General features: G+C 43.7%; 1 protein-coding gene and 1 non-coding gene across 4 annotated transcripts in view; both read left to right on the top strand.

Moving 5' to 3' along the window:
• The first annotated feature begins 3,236 nt into the window (after positions 1-3,236).
• On the top strand, positions 3,237-3,403 carry LOC121279484. Its single transcript, XR_005943418.1, has one exon. It is a non-coding gene; the product is annotated as a U1 spliceosomal RNA (small nuclear RNA).
• A 5,467-nt stretch (positions 3,404-8,870) lies between these two features.
• The window catches only part of wnt3a (wingless-type MMTV integration site family, member 3A), a 90,590-nt gene continuing 81,741 nt past the window's right edge, over positions 8,871-17,719 (top strand). For 2 of the 3 annotated variants that reach the window (XM_041189953.1, XM_041189952.1), the window contains exon 1: positions 9,453-9,694. Coding sequence is in view for 1 of the 3 variants with exons in the window: in XM_041189951.1 (XP_041045885.1) it covers positions 8,893-8,915 (23 nt within the window). In the remaining 2 variants the exon portion in view is untranslated. Of the gene's footprint in view, positions 8,916-9,452; positions 9,695-17,719 lie in introns of those variants that run through there. The other variant, XM_041189951.1, reaches the window with a different exon arrangement.

The following is a 17,719-nucleotide window of genomic DNA, read 5'->3' as shown; positions in this document are numbered from 1 at the left end:
TTGATGGGCTGAATGGCCTATTCATTCTCCTATTTCATATGATTGTATGATCTCCTGAGACTGCGCCTTACATTCCTTCTGGCTTGAAACAGAGTTTGGAAGTTTTTTTAATTCATTCACAGGATGTGGGCTTCGCTGGCTGGGCCAGCATTTACTGCCCATCCCTAGTTGCCCTTGGGAAGGTGGTGATGAGCTGCGTTCTTGAACCGCTGCAGTCCATGTGGTGTAGGTACAACCACAGTGCTGTTAGGAAGGGAGTTCCAGGATTTTGACCCAGTGACAGTGAAGGAACGACGATACATTTCCAAGTCAGGATGGTGATTGTCTTGGAGGGGAACTTCCAGGTCGTGGTGTTCCCATGTATCTGCTGCCCTTGTTCTTCTAGGTGGTAGTGGTCGTGGGTTTGGAAGGTGCTGACTAAGGAGCCTTGGTGAATTCCTGCAGTGCATCTGCTGCTACTGTGTGCTGGTGGTGGAGGGAGTGAATGTTTGTGGATGTGGTGCCAATCAAGCGGGCTGTTTTGTCCTGGGTGTTGTCTAGCTTCTTGAGTGTTGTGGGAGCTGCACTCATCCAGGCAAGTGGGGAGTATTCCATCACACTCTTGACTTGTGCCTTGTAGATGGTGGACAGGTTTTGGGGAATCAAGAGATGAGTTACTCGTTGCGCGATTCCTAGCCTCTGGTCTGCTTTTGCTGTTTGGCACGCAAGCAGTCTTGTTTTTTTATAGCTTTACCAGGTTGACATCTCATTTTTATTATGCCTGGTGCTGCTCCTGGCATGCCCTCCTGCACTCTTCATTGAACCAGGGTTGATCCCCTAGTTTGATAGTAATGGTAGAGTGGGGGATATGCCGGGCCATAAGGTTACAGAATGTGTTTGAGTACAATTCTGCTGTTGCTGATGGCCCACAGCGCTTCATGGATGCCCAGTCTTGAGTTGCTAGATCTGTTCAAAATCTATACCATTTAGCAAGACGGTAGTGCTAATGTGACTGTTTGGATGTTCCTATTAACACTGAACCTTAGACCCCAGGTGGCAATTGCCTGAGTTTGCATGGCAGCAGCTACCATAAAAGCTGTCAGAAAAGATGTCATCTTGGGGGATACCACTGCCATGTTCATGGACTTGAGCATGTTGTGGACAGAATAATCTGCATGTTCTGTGTGAAGCTTCAGCACAAGTTGGAAATAGACTGTTCCATGCTCTGCATGTTGTGTACCAGTTGGCTGGCATGCTGCCTAGTGTACCCATTAACTTTCTTTGGTAAACTGAGACCTCATTGTCAACATCTGAGTCCACTGCAGCAGAGCTGGTATGCAATCTCAGCCTTGGCGAACTGGCACCTATGACACCCTATCATGATGCCCTGACTCTGTGCAATTCTATCCAGTGAGTCATCATATAAGTACCCAACCTCTAGCCTCTCGTCTAAAGTATGTGTGGAATCAGTCTCTGAACTGGTGCTTTACAGGATTGGAATAGGTTATGTTGCACCTTCAGGAAGGCTGGTCTCCACTATATGAAATACCAAAGGGCCTTCAACATTTTTAACACCTGAAAGGAAAGAGACAGAGAAGTGTTAGCTTTTCGCGTGAAGGGAGCAATGGGAGATGTGGCTGTTGAAAACAGCTGCATGTTGTCATACCGAATGTGTAGGGTGAGATGGAATTAAAAAAGAAAACTAAAGATACTGTGTGAGGTAATTCTACATTATGTCTCCTTCAGCATTGTCACTTTTCATGGTTATTGCTACCCCCATGCCCATAATGGTCCATATGTTTTCCTCTATAGGGGAGAAGATGTGCAGGTCTCAGCCTTTTCTGGTGGCAGCTTCCTGTCTCAAGTTGTGATCAACCCTCTCCTGTAAGAAAGAATGTGAACATGTTAATGACAGTCATGAAGTGTTTGGAGAATGTGTATGTCATGGTAGAATAGTTAGTGTGTAATGTGTAACATGTGAGCTATGGTGAAGTGAAGGTTGCACTAGTCAGAGTATGTAACTTTGAAGAGGAGGAGGTGTAGTGAAGTATGATACAATGATTGTAAATATGTGAAAAGAAGAGCGGGGGAAGAGAATGTTGTGAGGCGAACAAGGTTCTTATTTTACAGCTCTGGTGAGGTCATTGAATTCTTTCCATAATTGTAACCATATCCTGGAAGATAAGCTCCTGGCATTGAACTCCTCTGCAATCACTTCCTATCGGTGAAAAGCGTGTTGTCTGGAAGGCTCTCTGCGAGAAAACAAGTTCACCCTCCACCTAAACACTTTCTAGACTACTGTCTTCTACACATCATTGGAGAACCTTTATTTTCCAAAAAATATATATTTTATTCGTAAATTTTATCAAAGTACATTACATGCCCATTCAAAGTTGACGTTACATAAGGTGCAAACCAAATAAGTTTCATCTAATGTTCTATGTTACTCACTACATTTACAATTACAGTTAATATTTACCATACTCATGGTCAAACTTACAGCCGGAGGGCTTTTTCAAAGTTTCAAGCCCCTGGGAGAATATGGCTGAAGGGCCTTAGATAGTGGCCTTTCCCCACTGCGCCTCTGTGGTGGCTGCCCCAAGCTTTAGTACATCCCTCAGCACATAAGACTTAGACCTGTGCTAATCTGCAACACTGGCTCATGGATACATTTTTGCACTGGAAGACCAGCAAGTTCTGGCAGCCAAAGAGCATCTTTCACTGAGTTCCTGGTTCCCTCTTTGGTCTGCCCAAAATGTGCTGGTTTTCCAGTACAAAGAGTTGTCCTTGACCGAGTATGCAGACTGGCACGTTCCAATGTCCAGGACCACATGCTGAGGGATGCACTAAAACTTGGGGCAGCTGAGGTGCAATTGGGAAAGATTGCTGTCTAAGGTCTTTCAGCCATAGTACACTGAAAGGCTGGAAACTTTGTAGAATCCCTCACGCTGTATGCCTGACATGGAATGTACCTTGTGAATATCAAGAGTATTGAAAGTGTATTGAGGCACCTCGCAGTGCAACTCAGAGTGCAACTCGGAGTATGAAGAAAAGTCAAATTTTATTGCACTGTCTATTCCAAACAAAATGGTTTGTTGTGTGCTTTTTTGGAAAAAAAATCAAACGTGTTGAAATCGTATCAAGGCACCTCAGATTGGGACATGCAATATGTAGAAAACTTGAATTCTATTGCACTTTCTGAAATATTCAATTTGAGATATTTTGGAAGGTACTTTTACAAATTTCATGAATAAAGTATATTTTGTGGGGAAAAATGATTGTTCTCCCCAGGCAAAAAAAAAGTTCTCCCAGGACAAGGCTAGCTCTTTGCACTTTGGGTGTGCTGACATCTGCTATGGCCCCAAATGCAGGATACTCGACTGTAAAAATTGTGATAGTGGGGACTGCGTTCGCGCTCTCCCCTGATTGCAAACCAAAAAATTAGAACTTGACCATCCATTTCTGTTTGTGCAGCATTTGTACTGCATCACCTTTCCCAAGTATGCCTTCACCAATCATGCACTCTACAAACATCAACTTCTGCTGGGGGTTTTTCACCGAGTTGAATGTCCTCCAGCCAAAGTTGATGTTTATCTCAGTGTGCATTCCTGGGAACAGCCCGTAGTGCATCATAGAGTTCATCAGGATGAACCTCAACAAAAACCACAATTTCAATCATTTGATATGTAAAATATACATTCCATATTCTTTTTGCCCTCTCCACACCTCTTTCAGTCATCTTCTTAAATTAGGGTTGATTTCCTGCTGTCCAGCAACCAGAATGCACCTCCCATTTAAGAGATGTGTCTGTATTCATGTAGCACCAGAGATCCCCGATTTCCAACAGACTACCCTTCCCCTAACTCAGAGGAGTGTTACATTGGCTGCACATGTAAATCATTTTATTGAGGCCCCAGCACAAATTTAACATGATGCCAGCGACAATGTATTCAGGCACATGAAGCACATGGCCTGCTTTCTCCTTGCACATGCATTTTTAGGCACAATCAAATTTCTAGACCATGTATATTTGCCTGGAATTTACAGCATGCCAGAATAGGAGCTGGTGCCAATATGTGATCTATCAGCCAGCTATTTATGTAGATGCAAATGGGAGACTCTGGCTGCACCTGAAGCCGTCTATCTTTTCGCAGGATGTGAACAGCACTAGCATCGTTGCCATGGTGATCGGCCTTGCTGAACAATTGTTGCTTTATGTAAGTGGTTTGCTAGGCCCGTTCAGACAATTAAGAATCAACCCCATAGAATGGGCCTGTGGTCTGGCCTAAGCTGTTGAAGGGCAATCCAGCAGGTCTCATAGGAGTCACTAGAGTAAACAAGACCAAAGTCCATCTGGTTCACTTTCTATCAAATCAGTGATCACATGACACAATGATTTGAACTCTTGATCTTGGGGTTACAAGCCAGTACCATAACCACTTGGCTATTTAGGCCAAGCAAGATGTAACTCTTTCGAGTACAAACACGTTTCCATCTGTTTTTTCAGATGGAGCTACATTGTTTCATAGTTTTGCCATTGTGAGATTTGAACTCTTGATAATCTTTTAAATCTTATAAATTTGAACTCTTGATCTTGGGGTTACAAACCCAGTACCATAACCACTTGGCTATTTAGGTCAAGCATGACACAATGATATTGGAGTTGTTGACTAATCACAGCAATCAATCTCTATTAATTAGTCTACAGATCCAAACATAATGTGAGGAAAACCCCAGTAGTGAAAGGTTTTTGGGAACTATAGGTCCAAAATCATCTGGTCTTCCCAAGCACATTGCACTGACCACATGTCATGTCTTAAATTACTCACACTGTGTATCCCAAAATGTTATTTTCTGAAAGAAATCTATCCATTTTGCATTTGAATGTACCAACACTAAATGCTTCCACTTCATGGTCGGGGTTTTTCTTTTGGTGCCAATTTACCAATTATATTGAACTCACCTTCACAATTAACCATGGTGGGATTTGAACTCCCTACCCTGAGGCATTGACTGTTTCGTGTTTTACAGACCATGATTAAGATGACAAAGGACAGAAAACACAGGCTGGGTTTTGTTATGGAGTTGATAATCCTGTTTGTAATCTCCAATTTTCTGATTACAATCTCAGTTTGGGGGCCTTATAACATGATGTCATGTCAAGGGCGTGGGTCAGGCAGAAAGTAAGAGAGAGAAAATAGGAAGAACACAGTAATATTGTTCCTGAGTCAGCACCCAGGGCGACACTCCAGTGTGGTGCTGAGTGAGTGCTACGGTGGTGGAGTTGTCATCTTTTGGATAAGATGCGAAACTGAGGCTCCGACCGATCTGTCAGCTGGATGTAAAAGATCCCATGATACTGTTTGAAGAGGAGAAGGATAATTATCCCCAGTCTCATGGCTATTATTTTCCCTCAATTAGACCACAAAACAAAATGATTATTTATGATTTACCTCATTGCTCTTTGTGGGATCTTATTGTGTGCAAATTTGCTGCCATGTTTCCTTCATCACAAATGTCTAGACTTCAAAACTTAATTAGCTATGAAGCACTTTGGAATGTCCTAAGGACATGAAAGGTGCTATATAAATGCAAGTTCTTTCATTCATTAAAATGCACAGGGATCAAAGGAGCTTTGTTTGAATGGTGAAAGGCTGTTAGCATTAAGCATATAATAGCAGAGTATGGAAACCTGTAAAAATGCTAAGAGTTTTAATCATGAGGTAAGCTTGACTTCCTCAAAAGTTTTTTTTTTTAATTTTTGAATACTTTCTGGAAGATCGGAAAAGGGGATAAAAAGGGAAGTCAAATTCTTAAACTGCCATGGTAAGATTTGAACTCATGCTCACTGGATTATGAATGCAGATCTCTGGTTCAAGGAATATAACCACTAAACTACTGTAGTCTGTACAATATAGCAATCAGGTCATCAGATAATTTTAATTGAGAAAATTTAAATGATGGAATCACAGAATCTTACAGCACAGAAGTAGGTCATTCAGACCAACATACCTGTTCTGGCTCTTTGAAAGAGCTATCCAATTAATCCCATTCTTGGGCAGAATTTTCCCAGCCCAGTGGAGGTGGCATTAGAGTTGGGTTGGGGGTGGGTTTGGGTGGTGGTGGGGGGGTGGTGGGGGGGGGGGGGGGGGGGGGGGGGGGGGGGGTGTTGGGGGAGGTGAAATTAGAAAAAAATGTGTTGGACCACATCCATAATGTGTGCTCACCTCCTTACACTTTTCCTGGAGGCTGGTTTGCAGTGGCGGAGGCAACCTTGCCGGCAGCAGCAAGAATCCAAGTAAGGCATTGAATGGGCCAATTAATGCTGATTTGAACCACAGCTATGCAGTCTTCCAAGCATGCATGCCCATGCATCCCCCCCCAACCCAACTCAACCCTCTGCTGGGTCAGCATACCAGCAACTTGGAGCAGGCAGCTGCACAGTGGCAAGTTAGAGGTACGATCGATTTGAAGGATTTTAAATGTGCATCTGCAAAACACATTGTCTTCCTAGCTCAGAGGTTTGTTATAGCACCAGGATCTCCTGGAGGCTGATGCAGTGGCAGCCGCTTACCTGGTGGAGATTGAATCTCTCTTGAGCCCCAGCTGCTTGGTCTCTTCAGTTTTTTCTTTCTTTATTTTTTCATGGGATGTGGGTGTCTCTGGCAAGGCCAGCATTTGTTACCCATCCTTAATTGGCCTTGAACTAAGTGCTTTGGTAGCCCATTTCAGAGGGCTGTTCAGAGTCAACTACATTACTGTGGATATGGAATCACATGTAGGTTGGACCAGGGAGATTTCCTTCCCAGGAGGAGATTAGTGAACCAGATGGGTTATTAATGACAATTTCATGGTCACCAGATTAATTAGTTGAATTTAAATTCCACCAACTGCCGTGGTGGGATTTGAACCCATGTCTCCAGAGCACTATCTTGGGCCTCTGGATTTCTAGTCCAGTGATATTACGACAAAGCCACCATCTCCCCTTAAGATTATACTCACAGACAGTGAAGGCTGCCATGCGTCCTAACAATGGTCTGTGATATGCCATACACCCACTTCCTGAACCTGCTCATTGTCTCTAATTGGATGGCAGAGGCAGCCCTATCTCTGTTAATTGGCTGTCTCCCATAAGATTTCTCTCGTGGGTGCTCTGCTACAACAAGTGGGGATCAGACCTGGAAATGGTACCAATGTTCAAAATTTTCTTAGTGCACATGGTTCTGGCCTTGCACTTTTTCCATAGCCCTGCAAATTTCTTGTCGACAAGTACATATCCAATTCCCTTTTCAAAGTTACTGCTGTATTGAATCTGCTTCTACCAGCAGTGCATTCCAGATCACAATTCGTTGTGTAAAACAATTTCTCCAGATCTTTTGCCAATTGTCTTAAAATGAAGAAGAAGCAATTTATGGGATAAATACTCCCATTGCCTCTGTTAATTGTCCTTTGCAATTCCAGGCATGAGCTGCACAGCCCTCAGAGAAGTGATGGAAATGCTTTTTCATGCTAGTTTTTTTTTCATAGGGCATCTGCTGCTTTTTTTCTGAAGTTACAATGTATGAGCAGGAGGTTCCCTGAGAAAATCCACTCTCTTATACATTGTTATTAAATATTTTATGAGAACTTTAGGAATTCCTACATCCACATTTATAACGGGAAATGCCTATATAAACCTGCAACACTGTAATTGCTTCATCCTGCCAGTGCAAACACTGCGGTGCCATCACTAACAAGTGGGTACAATTACAGCATGAGAGGCTTAATAGACAGTGCCTTTTATAAATGTGGATAAAGGAATTAATAAAAACTAATAATTAATATAATTTTTGAATATACAAAAACATGGGGGACAATAACTCCCTGGAGCATTCACCATTTCAATGTCTCAACTAATCAGAGCTGATGTGCCAACCAATCAGCACCCCTTTTAGTAGGCAGTATAAATTATTGTTCCCTCTGAGATTCGGTATTCTTGCAAATCTGTCCTGATGAGTGCAAGATGAAAAGCTTCAACAGCATGTCTCTTTTTTCAGCAATACTCATGTTCTGTACTGCCAAACGACTATTAATAATAGAAATATAAATTTGATGATAGAACATCAAAATGGCTATAAAATGGGGACTAGATTACATCTGCATGCCCTGGTTTCATTATCCCTCCAGTTTGATCTCACTTAATCTGAAGGCTGCTTTGCTTTGAGGCAGTGTGTTGTACTATGGGAGGTCAACTAATATTTGACATATTACCTGGTGAGATGCATATATACATGCTATTAATACCTTAAGACGAAAATTCATGTTTCCTACATTTTGGAATTTTAAAAGAGCTGGTAAAAGAGCAGTGTATTAAATCAATTTAAGGACTGCTACCCAGAGGAGTAAAATATACAAGGTTACAGGGTCATAAAACACTCCCGTTTTTCCAAGCACAAATACATTCGCCTATGTTCACTCCCCTTTCCCACTTGGCAAAACCCATCAAATACAGTTCAAGCTGGTAGTAGCCCAGGACAGGCTGTAATGAGTCTTAAGATATTTCTTCCCAGCTAGTTGTCTGGGGTAACGAGCTATCTCTTGATTGACAGTTGCTGACTGTACAATCATCCTGCTCCCTGTGGCAATGAATCCTGATTGGACACCCTTCGTCAACTCTCCTTTTTTTGAGTTAATATTTTGCTCTGGCATAATTTTGTCCCTATTGTTGTATTCCGTGCTTTGCGAATCACTGCCTATCTAGAATTTATTTTCATGTTGAATGGGATTTATTGAGCGATCACGAAAAGGAGACAGAAAAAAAATCATTAGCTTCGGTTCAAAGATCTTTTATTTAAAGAAGATTTAAAAAGCTGACTAGTTATGGAAATGAGACTGTTTGGATATTACCTGGTTCTGCTGAACGTGAAGCAAGTCATGGCAAGTTACCCAGTTTGGTGGTAAGTTGAGAAAAGTTTCTCAACAGTTTTGTTTAAAACAAAACTTTTACTTTGGGGTGTATAACTCACTAATTTCCTTCCTTGTAGATTTTTTTTTGCTGGGGAGTGCTAATGTTTTATATATATTTATATACACAGGAGACCGCGCGCTCATTCTTTAATTCTCAGCATCCTCCAGTTATTTTGCTTACAGGAACAGTATCAGGTGTTTGAACCGCACACCCCACTCTTAAATGCGAAGTAAGAGAGGGAAGAGGAGCGGAGGAGGCGGTAGACTCTGACACTTGATGCTTAAGGAGTTACTCTTTCTTGTATGTGTATGTATCTGTATATGTGTGTGTGTGTCTGTGTATTGGTTTGTCAGTTGTTAGAACTATTTGCTTGGAGCCAAAAGAAAATCAGGTAAGTTCAGACCTGACGCCGAGCTGAACTGAGCGCTAAGGAAACGGAAGAGAGCTGGGCAGGGCAGGGCTGGGCTGGGCAGCAAACCCAGCAGTGACTTCAAATACACTGAGCGGTACTGTGACGCCGGTTTGACTCTCTCCAGATATCATAGATTGATAAATATATCGAATACACTTGGCTGGAAAGACAATGTGGAGTGATGCTGGGATCGTTCCGTGTCGAAAGATCCCCCCAGAACATAGAAAAAACGCGCCCATTATAAAGAAGGGAATTCGGGAATGAGATTGTTTTGACCTGGGCTTGAACATTGGGGTTTGAAGAGGGTCGTGAGTGTGAGCAGGTGTTAAAGACGGGCTTGGAGCCAAACGCGCAGTGTATGTATCTCCCTCTTACACACACACTCACTGTCTAGATGGTCGCATATTCTCAATGCAGGTACATTTCCGTGTTTAATTCTCTCGGTTTTCCTGTTACATTTAATTTTTCTTTCATACTATCGATATTTTCTCGCTAGATCTGTGTAGTTCTATGTGTGTGTTTTGTCCATTTCTCCGAGATATAAAGCGAGAGGAGAATAGAGTTTAGCACCAAGTTTTCCATCACATTGGACAATTTCTCTCCGTCCTCCTCACTCTCCCTATATCCATCTCTCCCTGTCTGGGATCTTATTTGATTCCCCCAACCCTATTTTCTATTTTCCCTCTGTATGGCTATTTTTTCATTCCTCCTCCTCGCTCAATCGCTGACTTTTCGTTGATCTATATGCTTGTTATCTTTTTTCTACATTGATTTCACGCGCTGTCTCTAGTTTCGCGCTATCTGTTTTCCCGGATCTATGTTGGTTCCTCTTTTGCCGTGCACCCTGTCTATTTAGATTGCCACCTGATCCTGCCCGGACAGAGGTATTGAATTGTCATTGTAACGGGCATAGCGAGAAGCTGACCTTCAACACAGTGAGAAACGAGCTAACTCCTCCCAACGGGAGAGAGAGAAGGGAAGACAGCGAGAGAATGAAAGAAAGAGTAAGAGATATAGAGAGAATGAGAGAGAGAGACATGCACAGAGATTGGAGAGTCACAAGGCGAAAGGGAGAATCACAGATATGGAGATATAGAAAGAGACACGCACAGAGATCGAGAGACAGTGAGGGTGGGATACACAGAGATACCGTGAGACACGAGGAGAGAGAGAGATGTGAGTATCGCACGCACATGCTAACACACCTACCGAAACCCAGACACAGTCACACAGGTAGATAAACATCAGCTGTACAGGAAGACAGTCAGAAACACATCTAATACATCTGCCTAAACCCACATATCTTTGCAGGTACAGACAATTTAATTTGTACCCAGACATGCACAGCCACACTCTGGAGAACTGAACTCTGAACCATGTGTCTAAACTCAGACAGATGTACAAAACGTGCACACATCCACAAACACACAGAAACATATGAGTGATGTTTCAATTTTACAGTTGAGGATCAGACCCATATAGAGTACTGCTTTCACTTTTGGGCACTTGACCCCAGGAAGGATATAATACAAGAAGCCTTGGAGCGAGTACAGTGCAGGTTCACAAAAATTATTTTTAAAAAGCTTAAATTTCATAAAGTCACATTAGTGTATTCTCGAGTTTAGATGATTGCGGGGTGATTTAACCGGGGTGTTTGAAATGATACAAGGATTCAATAGGGTAGATAGAAGCTATTTCCTCTGGTGGGGGGAATCCAGAATAAAGTGGACAGACTTTTAACGTTGGAGCTATGCCGTTTAGGCACAGCATTAGGTCACTCTTTTTTCACAAAGGGTAGTGAAAATTTGGAACTCCCTCTTCCTAAAGGCCGTGGATGCTGGGGGCCAGCTTTGAAGACTGAGATGAGTAGATTTTTGTTGGGCAATGGTATCAAGGGATATGGGATAAATGTGTTTAAATTGAGTTGAGGTACAGATCAGCCATAATCTTATGGAATAGTGGACCAGGTACAAGAAGCTGAATAGTCTAGTCTTATTCCTCTGCAACATATTGCAATAGAAAATGCAAAGTGAGCATAATTTAATTAACCTTCCATAGTGCGGCACACTTTAAGTGCGATGGTGTAATGCCTTACAAAACCAGGATCATTGAAACACAATGACCCTGTAATTCTCTGGCTTATCACTCCTATCCCAACATAACTTTGCCATGTAAATGATTGTGCAAAGAAATGTCTGTTCTCAGATGCTGTTATTATTGCTAGAGGGTTTACAGGATGCACAGTAAGTAATCATAGGGATATTCTGGCTTTGACATTCCATGTTTCTGGAAAATTTCTCTTTAATCACCTTTAAAGTTTAAGGAGGAAACTTGAATCATATGAGAGAAGTATGATGGAGGGAAGATGTGTACAAAGTTAATGTTATAATAGTACTAGTTGGCTTCCTGTGGTATTGTTTCTGGAAAGCTGGGGGCAAGTTTTGTAACAGGCAAAGTGAGATTATCCAATCCAATGGAGAATGTATTATTGTTAATTTGTTCAATTCAAATGATGACTTAAAAAAGAGGAAATGAATATACGATACAGTAAATGGTAAAGAGAAATTGAAATTAAATAAATAAAATTGAAAATTGAGATGAAATCGTGCATTAAATGTTTTCTATATTATTATACAAATTTAGGAATGTGGAGTAGGATATAAATGAAAAAATGTGAAATCTATATAATTATGCATTTTAATATATTTACACATATATACTAGCATGCTATGTCAGGGGATGTACTGTCTTACAACAATAGGAAGCTGTGACATGTCACGTATGATGTGCAACCTGGACCATTGATTCACAGTGACTGAATGGCAAAATACAAAATATCCCAGTATGTGGGATATTTCCTGTTACTTTAGAAATCAAATTCCATTGCTCAGGCCAGTATTCTGTGAAAACTATATACACATACAATCTTTTACTTATATGTGTTTAATGTTTATCCTAGTTTTGTGGCAAGATGATTTGCAAAGTGTACAAGATTGGAGATGAATACTGGAAAACAGCACAGGGGCAGTGAGGGATTAGCAATTTTGTAATTTGGTACAACAAAGGTGGGGTCCTTAAATTTTGTATTACTGGGGTTGAGGTTGTCTGGTTTGGCAGAATGGAGAGTAATCCTGCAGGTTGACACAAGTGTAGGGACAACCTAGGGTTTGGCAGAACCAAGGGTAGGAATTTGGGTTTGATTGACTGGTAGATTCTTGGCTTTTGTCAACAATTGGGAGGAGCAGGGTGTGGATCTGACAACATGGCTTTGCAAGATTCAAAGAGATTTCTGCGGACACTGACTGAAATGTTTTGGTTTCTGGAAAATAAGTAATTACTGTTTTCCTCCAAAAAATAAATGTTCTGGCTGCATAAATAAACATACAGATTGCAGTCTGTTTCTGCCCCTCCAAAACAGTAAATAAACACTGCACTGTAGAATCACTTATTCCTAGAATTTTGCAGCACACAGGGCCCATTTGGCCCATTGTGCCTTTGCTAGCTCTCTGATGGACATATGGTTGTTTTCCTCTGCTCACTGCTCATACCCTGTAAGTAATTATTTTACAGATACCTGTCCACTTCTTTTGTAAAAGCTCCTTGTCAATCACTTGAGGCTTTGCACATGGTTTCTCATCTTCCAGTGTTTCCCTCTTTCTCTCCTCTTACGCTTTCTCATTCTTCTGCTCCTCTCCTCTCAACTCTTCTGTTTGCTTCTTGCTGTCTTTCTTTCCTTTCTGGTGGAGATGTGGTATGGCAGGGAAAGAAACCACCAGACTACTGTTGGTGCTGCATTTGTGGCAAAGATTATGAGGAAAATGTGGCTCACAGCATTTCACTTTCTTTCCATTCCTCCAATCACTATTTTGTTCCCACAGCCCTCGCCTCCATTGGACAGCACTATACCTTTTCACCTTCCTATTACTAATTCCCCAACCTGGCACTTCCTTTACTCCTATTACTAGCTCTACACCTTTCCCTTTGAAAGACCTGCTCTCCACTTGTGTGCTCCCCTACCTCTTAAACCATTGTGCCCTTATACCATTCAATGAGAGTCATCCTCCCCACCAGAGGCCATTAACCCCCATTTCTACTCAGCCCCCTCATACCCTCCTGTTTCATTGGGAAAGAAAGCAAAATAGTAGGGCAAGGTCTCCTTAATTAAGAAAGGATATAATTATATTCAAAGCAGTTCAGGGAAGGTTCACTTGACTGATTCCTGGGATGAAGGGGATATCTAATGAGGAAAAGTTGGACAGATTGGGCCTGTATCCACTGGCATTTAGAAGAATGAAAGGCGATTTTATCGAAACATAAAAGATTCTGAGGGGATGTGACAGGGTGGATTCTGAGAGGATATTTCACCTTGTGGGGGAGTCTTGACATAGGGGATATAGTTTAAAATTGGGAGGTCTCCCATTTAAGACTGAAATGAGGAAAATTTTTTTTCTCTCAGAGGGTCATTGGTCTGTGGAATTCACTTCCCCAGAGAACTGTGCAGGCTGGGTCATTGAATATATTCAAGACCGAGTTAGAAGGAGTTTCGAGCAACAAGGGAGTCAAGTGTTATGGGGAGTCTGGGGGGGATGCAGACAGGAAAGTGGAGTTGAGGCCACAATCAGATCATTCTTGAACTTATCAAATGGCTGAGCAGGCTCAAAGAGCCAAATGGCTTATTCCTGCTCCTAATTCTAGTGTTCTTGTGACTGAATTCAACTTCTCCCAGAAGAAACAAACTTCAATGAAATACAAACCTAATTCTAGTGGCAGAATATTGAGCTCGGCCGATGGGCACGCCCGAACCAGCCGAGCATAAAATGACGCGTGATTACGTTGGGCGAGCATCCCGATGTCATCGCGTTGTCTCACGATGGGAATTCGAACATTGGCTAGTGTCCTGGGGCACAGTGGTGAGGGCACTTCACGGTCGCTGGAGTAGCTGGCAGAGACAGAGAGTGCCCATGGCACCAGCAGTCGCAGGACTGCAGGAGACCAGGCACATGCTCAGTCGGTGTCTGATGAAGTGCCTCTGGAGTCATCCGTGACACAACAGGGTCAGGAATTGTGGCCGGATATGCGGGAGTATCTCAGGGAGATACATGAGGCTATACTTGGCTTGGTGTCCATGGTGGAGGAGTCTATGCGGACGATCGCCAAAGCAATGAGCCATATGTCCGAGCGCCATGCGTCCTCCATGGAGCAAATGGCGACTCTTATGGAGAGGCTACTCCAGGAGACCCATCAGAGCTTCCTGGGGATGCGCTCTGACCAGCAAGCCCTCACATTGGCATTGACCTCAGCTGGTCATTGCCAATGTGGGAAATGGTCTGGGCATCAAGTTTCCCAGCCATCCATGGTGAGCAGGGAGGTCTGAAGTGACCTCATGTCCACGCAGCAGCTGCCTATTGTCTCTGCAAGCATCTCTCAGGGCTCTCCACTGCCCCTCTCCCAGTGACCATTGCATCAGATGAGGCTGCGAATACTGGAAAGATGCCAGCTGTGGAACTGGCAGCTCCCTCCCAGGCGGGGCCAGCACAGGCTCCACGGGCCAGAGGACATCTGCCAAGGTCATCGAGGCCAACAGGACAGCAGAGTCAGCAGGCTGTCTCAGATGGCGCTCCAAGCGATGGGGTAGCACCCAGACATAGCATCTGGAAACAAAAACAGAAGGCACCTTAGGCACACCACGGGTTTTTCACTGGTGCTTTTGTGTTGGCCGAAGATGAGGTCCTCATGATTTGTTGTGATTTGTAACACTATTGTCTTTGTTTTTTCCATAAGTTTGTTTGCTTGGCATATTAAATTCAAATATGTCACCATGGCCAAGGGTGCCTCTTTTCTTCTGCATGTGGATGGTTTCCAAAAATGTAGTAAGTGCTTTGCTGGACATTTAGCTTTATTAACAAGGCCCTTATTTACTGTTCCTAACCTGGCAGATTACTTAGGTGTCGAGTATGGAGCCTACAGCCCAGGCTTGTCCTGGAAGTCCACCTGTGGTCTGCTAGCTGAAGGTTCATTGGATTAAAGCCTCCCAGGTGTCCCAGCCTCCTTGCAGTATGCCCGAGTCAGCACCTACCCCCTCAGCATTTCCCTGTGCATGCTCATCCTCGGACTCATTGTTGGACACATCGTGTGCTGCCGCAGCCACTGCATTGACGTCTTCATCATCCACTGCGTCTCCTCTTTCCAGTGCAAGATTGTGGAGACCGCAGCATGCACCACTATCACTGAGACACGATCTGGGGAGTACTGGAGTGCGCCCCCTGAGCAGTCCAGGCATCAGAAGCGCATCTTGAGAAGACCGATGGCTCTCTCCACCACAGCCCCTGTGGAGGCGTGGCTCCTACCACTGCTTAGCTTCTGTTCTTGGAGAGGTGCCATGAGCCACCTTCTGAGGGGATAGCCCTTGTCACCCAGCAGCTACCCATCCAGCCAAGCTGGAGCACTGAAGAGCCCCAGCACCTAGGAGTGTCTGAGGATGTAGGTGTTGTGGGAGCTGCCTGGGTACCTTGCACAAACTTGTAGAATCAGCATCCTGTGGTCACACACTATCTGCATGTTCATGGAGCGGAAGCCCTTCCTGTTGACAAAAGCACCGGGCTCACCTGCTGGTGCCTTGATGACCACACGTGACAATCTATAGCACCCTGGAGGCGGGGGAAGCCAGCAATGGCCGCGAAGCCTCTGGCTCCCAGTGCCTGGCTTACCTGGTCACGGCTGAAGTGGATGAAGGTCAATGCATGGTTGAACAGAGCATCTGTAACCTGCTTGACACATGTGTGGACAGCTGATTGGGAGACACCACAAAGATCACCCACCAAGCCCTGGAAGGAGCCAGAGGCATAGAAGTTGAGGGTAGCTGTGACCTTCAGGGCCATTGGCATGGGATGTCCATCTACACAGTTAGCAGAGATCTCAGGCCCAATCATCTGACAGATATAGTTGACTGTCTCCCTTGAGAGATGAAGCGTCCTTCGACACTGCGCCTCAGACATATTGAGGTAGCTGCTTTGCTGCCTGTATACCCGTCCCTTGTGCCTGCACCTGTCCTCCCAAAGGTAGCTCCCCTGAAGGTTGAATGTGCACTCCTGGCCTCCTCCCCCTTCTAGCCCTCCCTTCCTCCTGAGAGGAGCTGCCTCCAGTGGATAGTTCAACTTCCATCCCCAGGCTAAGGGAAGACTTCCTGAAATCTGCAGACCCAAAAAAGATTCCCCACTGCAGTGTGCTGACCTGAATGTTAAGAGTCCAGAAAAAGCAGCTGGTATGTGTTTTGAAGTAATGCAGATCACACAGCAAGTATCAGTAACTTTGAAAAATAAATACTTGACAATGCACACTTGTGACCCCACTGAGGCCTCTTATCCCGCCCCTGGATGAGGTTTATACAAATGTGTCCTACCCACCTGCCTGTGCGCCGACCTGAAGATTCCTTGGGCGCCAAAAAATCAGTGTCGATTGGTGAGTCAAGGGCCTTAAGTGGCCCGTTAATTAATGGCGGGCGCAGATCGGACATCATTGCGTGCCCACCCAACGAAATATTGTGATGGCGCGCAGTGACGTTGGGACACTTGCCCGATGTCACCATGCATCATTTTACGCGCAGACATGCGGAGACCACCCCTGCACACCAACGGGAAAATTCTGCCCTATGTGTTTTCTTTTTATCACAGAGTTTAGTTTCGACCTCCTTTTTGACTTCACTGCCAGCCAGACTTCTGTCAGATGCAAAATCAACTTGTCTTAGTTCAGAAGGTGAGCACCGTATGACTGCATTATCTACTCGCACCTTGGAAAGTTCTTCGACTTTTTCTTTCAAAGCCTCTTTATCTTCATTTAGCTGTTTTTTCAGCTCTTCTGTCTCCTTCTTATATCTGTTGGCTTCCTCCTGGAAACTTGAACATGGCTGTATCTTCTCTGCCAACTGGTTCTTTAGTTTGTTCAGGGTGATGTTAAATTCTTCCCTTTTCTCTTCATAATTTTCCAGAGGTACAAAATTTGCCCTGAGAGATTCCTGTAGTGTGTGATGGTCTTTCAAAAGGTTTTCCTTTTCTTTGCAAAGCTCACTTGCTTCATCATGAACTCTGTCATTCAGCAGAGTCTCTTTAGTTTTCTTCTACTGTTTTCCCATGTTGTTGTTTAAGACAGTCTTCATTTCTTCAGGTTGCTGAATGTTTACACATTCCTTTTTGATCTTGTTGCGGTCCTTGGAATTTCCAGGCTCTTTCGGAAGTACTTTGCCGTGTTCCTTTTTCAGCTCAGGACCTCTTCCAGCTTTTTTGAAATCTCACTGGCCAAGCAAGGTTAACTTCCCTCAACCAACTTCGCCTAGAAGGCTTGGTCCTCTACCTTCTAATACCATCATGGGTAGTTGTGTTGATTGG

Source organism: Carcharodon carcharias, chromosome 6, assembly GCF_017639515.1.
Source record: "Carcharodon carcharias isolate sCarCar2 chromosome 6, sCarCar2.pri, whole genome shotgun sequence".
In the NCBI taxonomy this organism is placed as follows: Eukaryota; Metazoa; Chordata; class Chondrichthyes; order Lamniformes; family Lamnidae; genus Carcharodon; species Carcharodon carcharias.
Note: the sequence above shows the minus strand (reverse complement) of the source record. Positions and strands in the feature narration are given on the sequence as shown.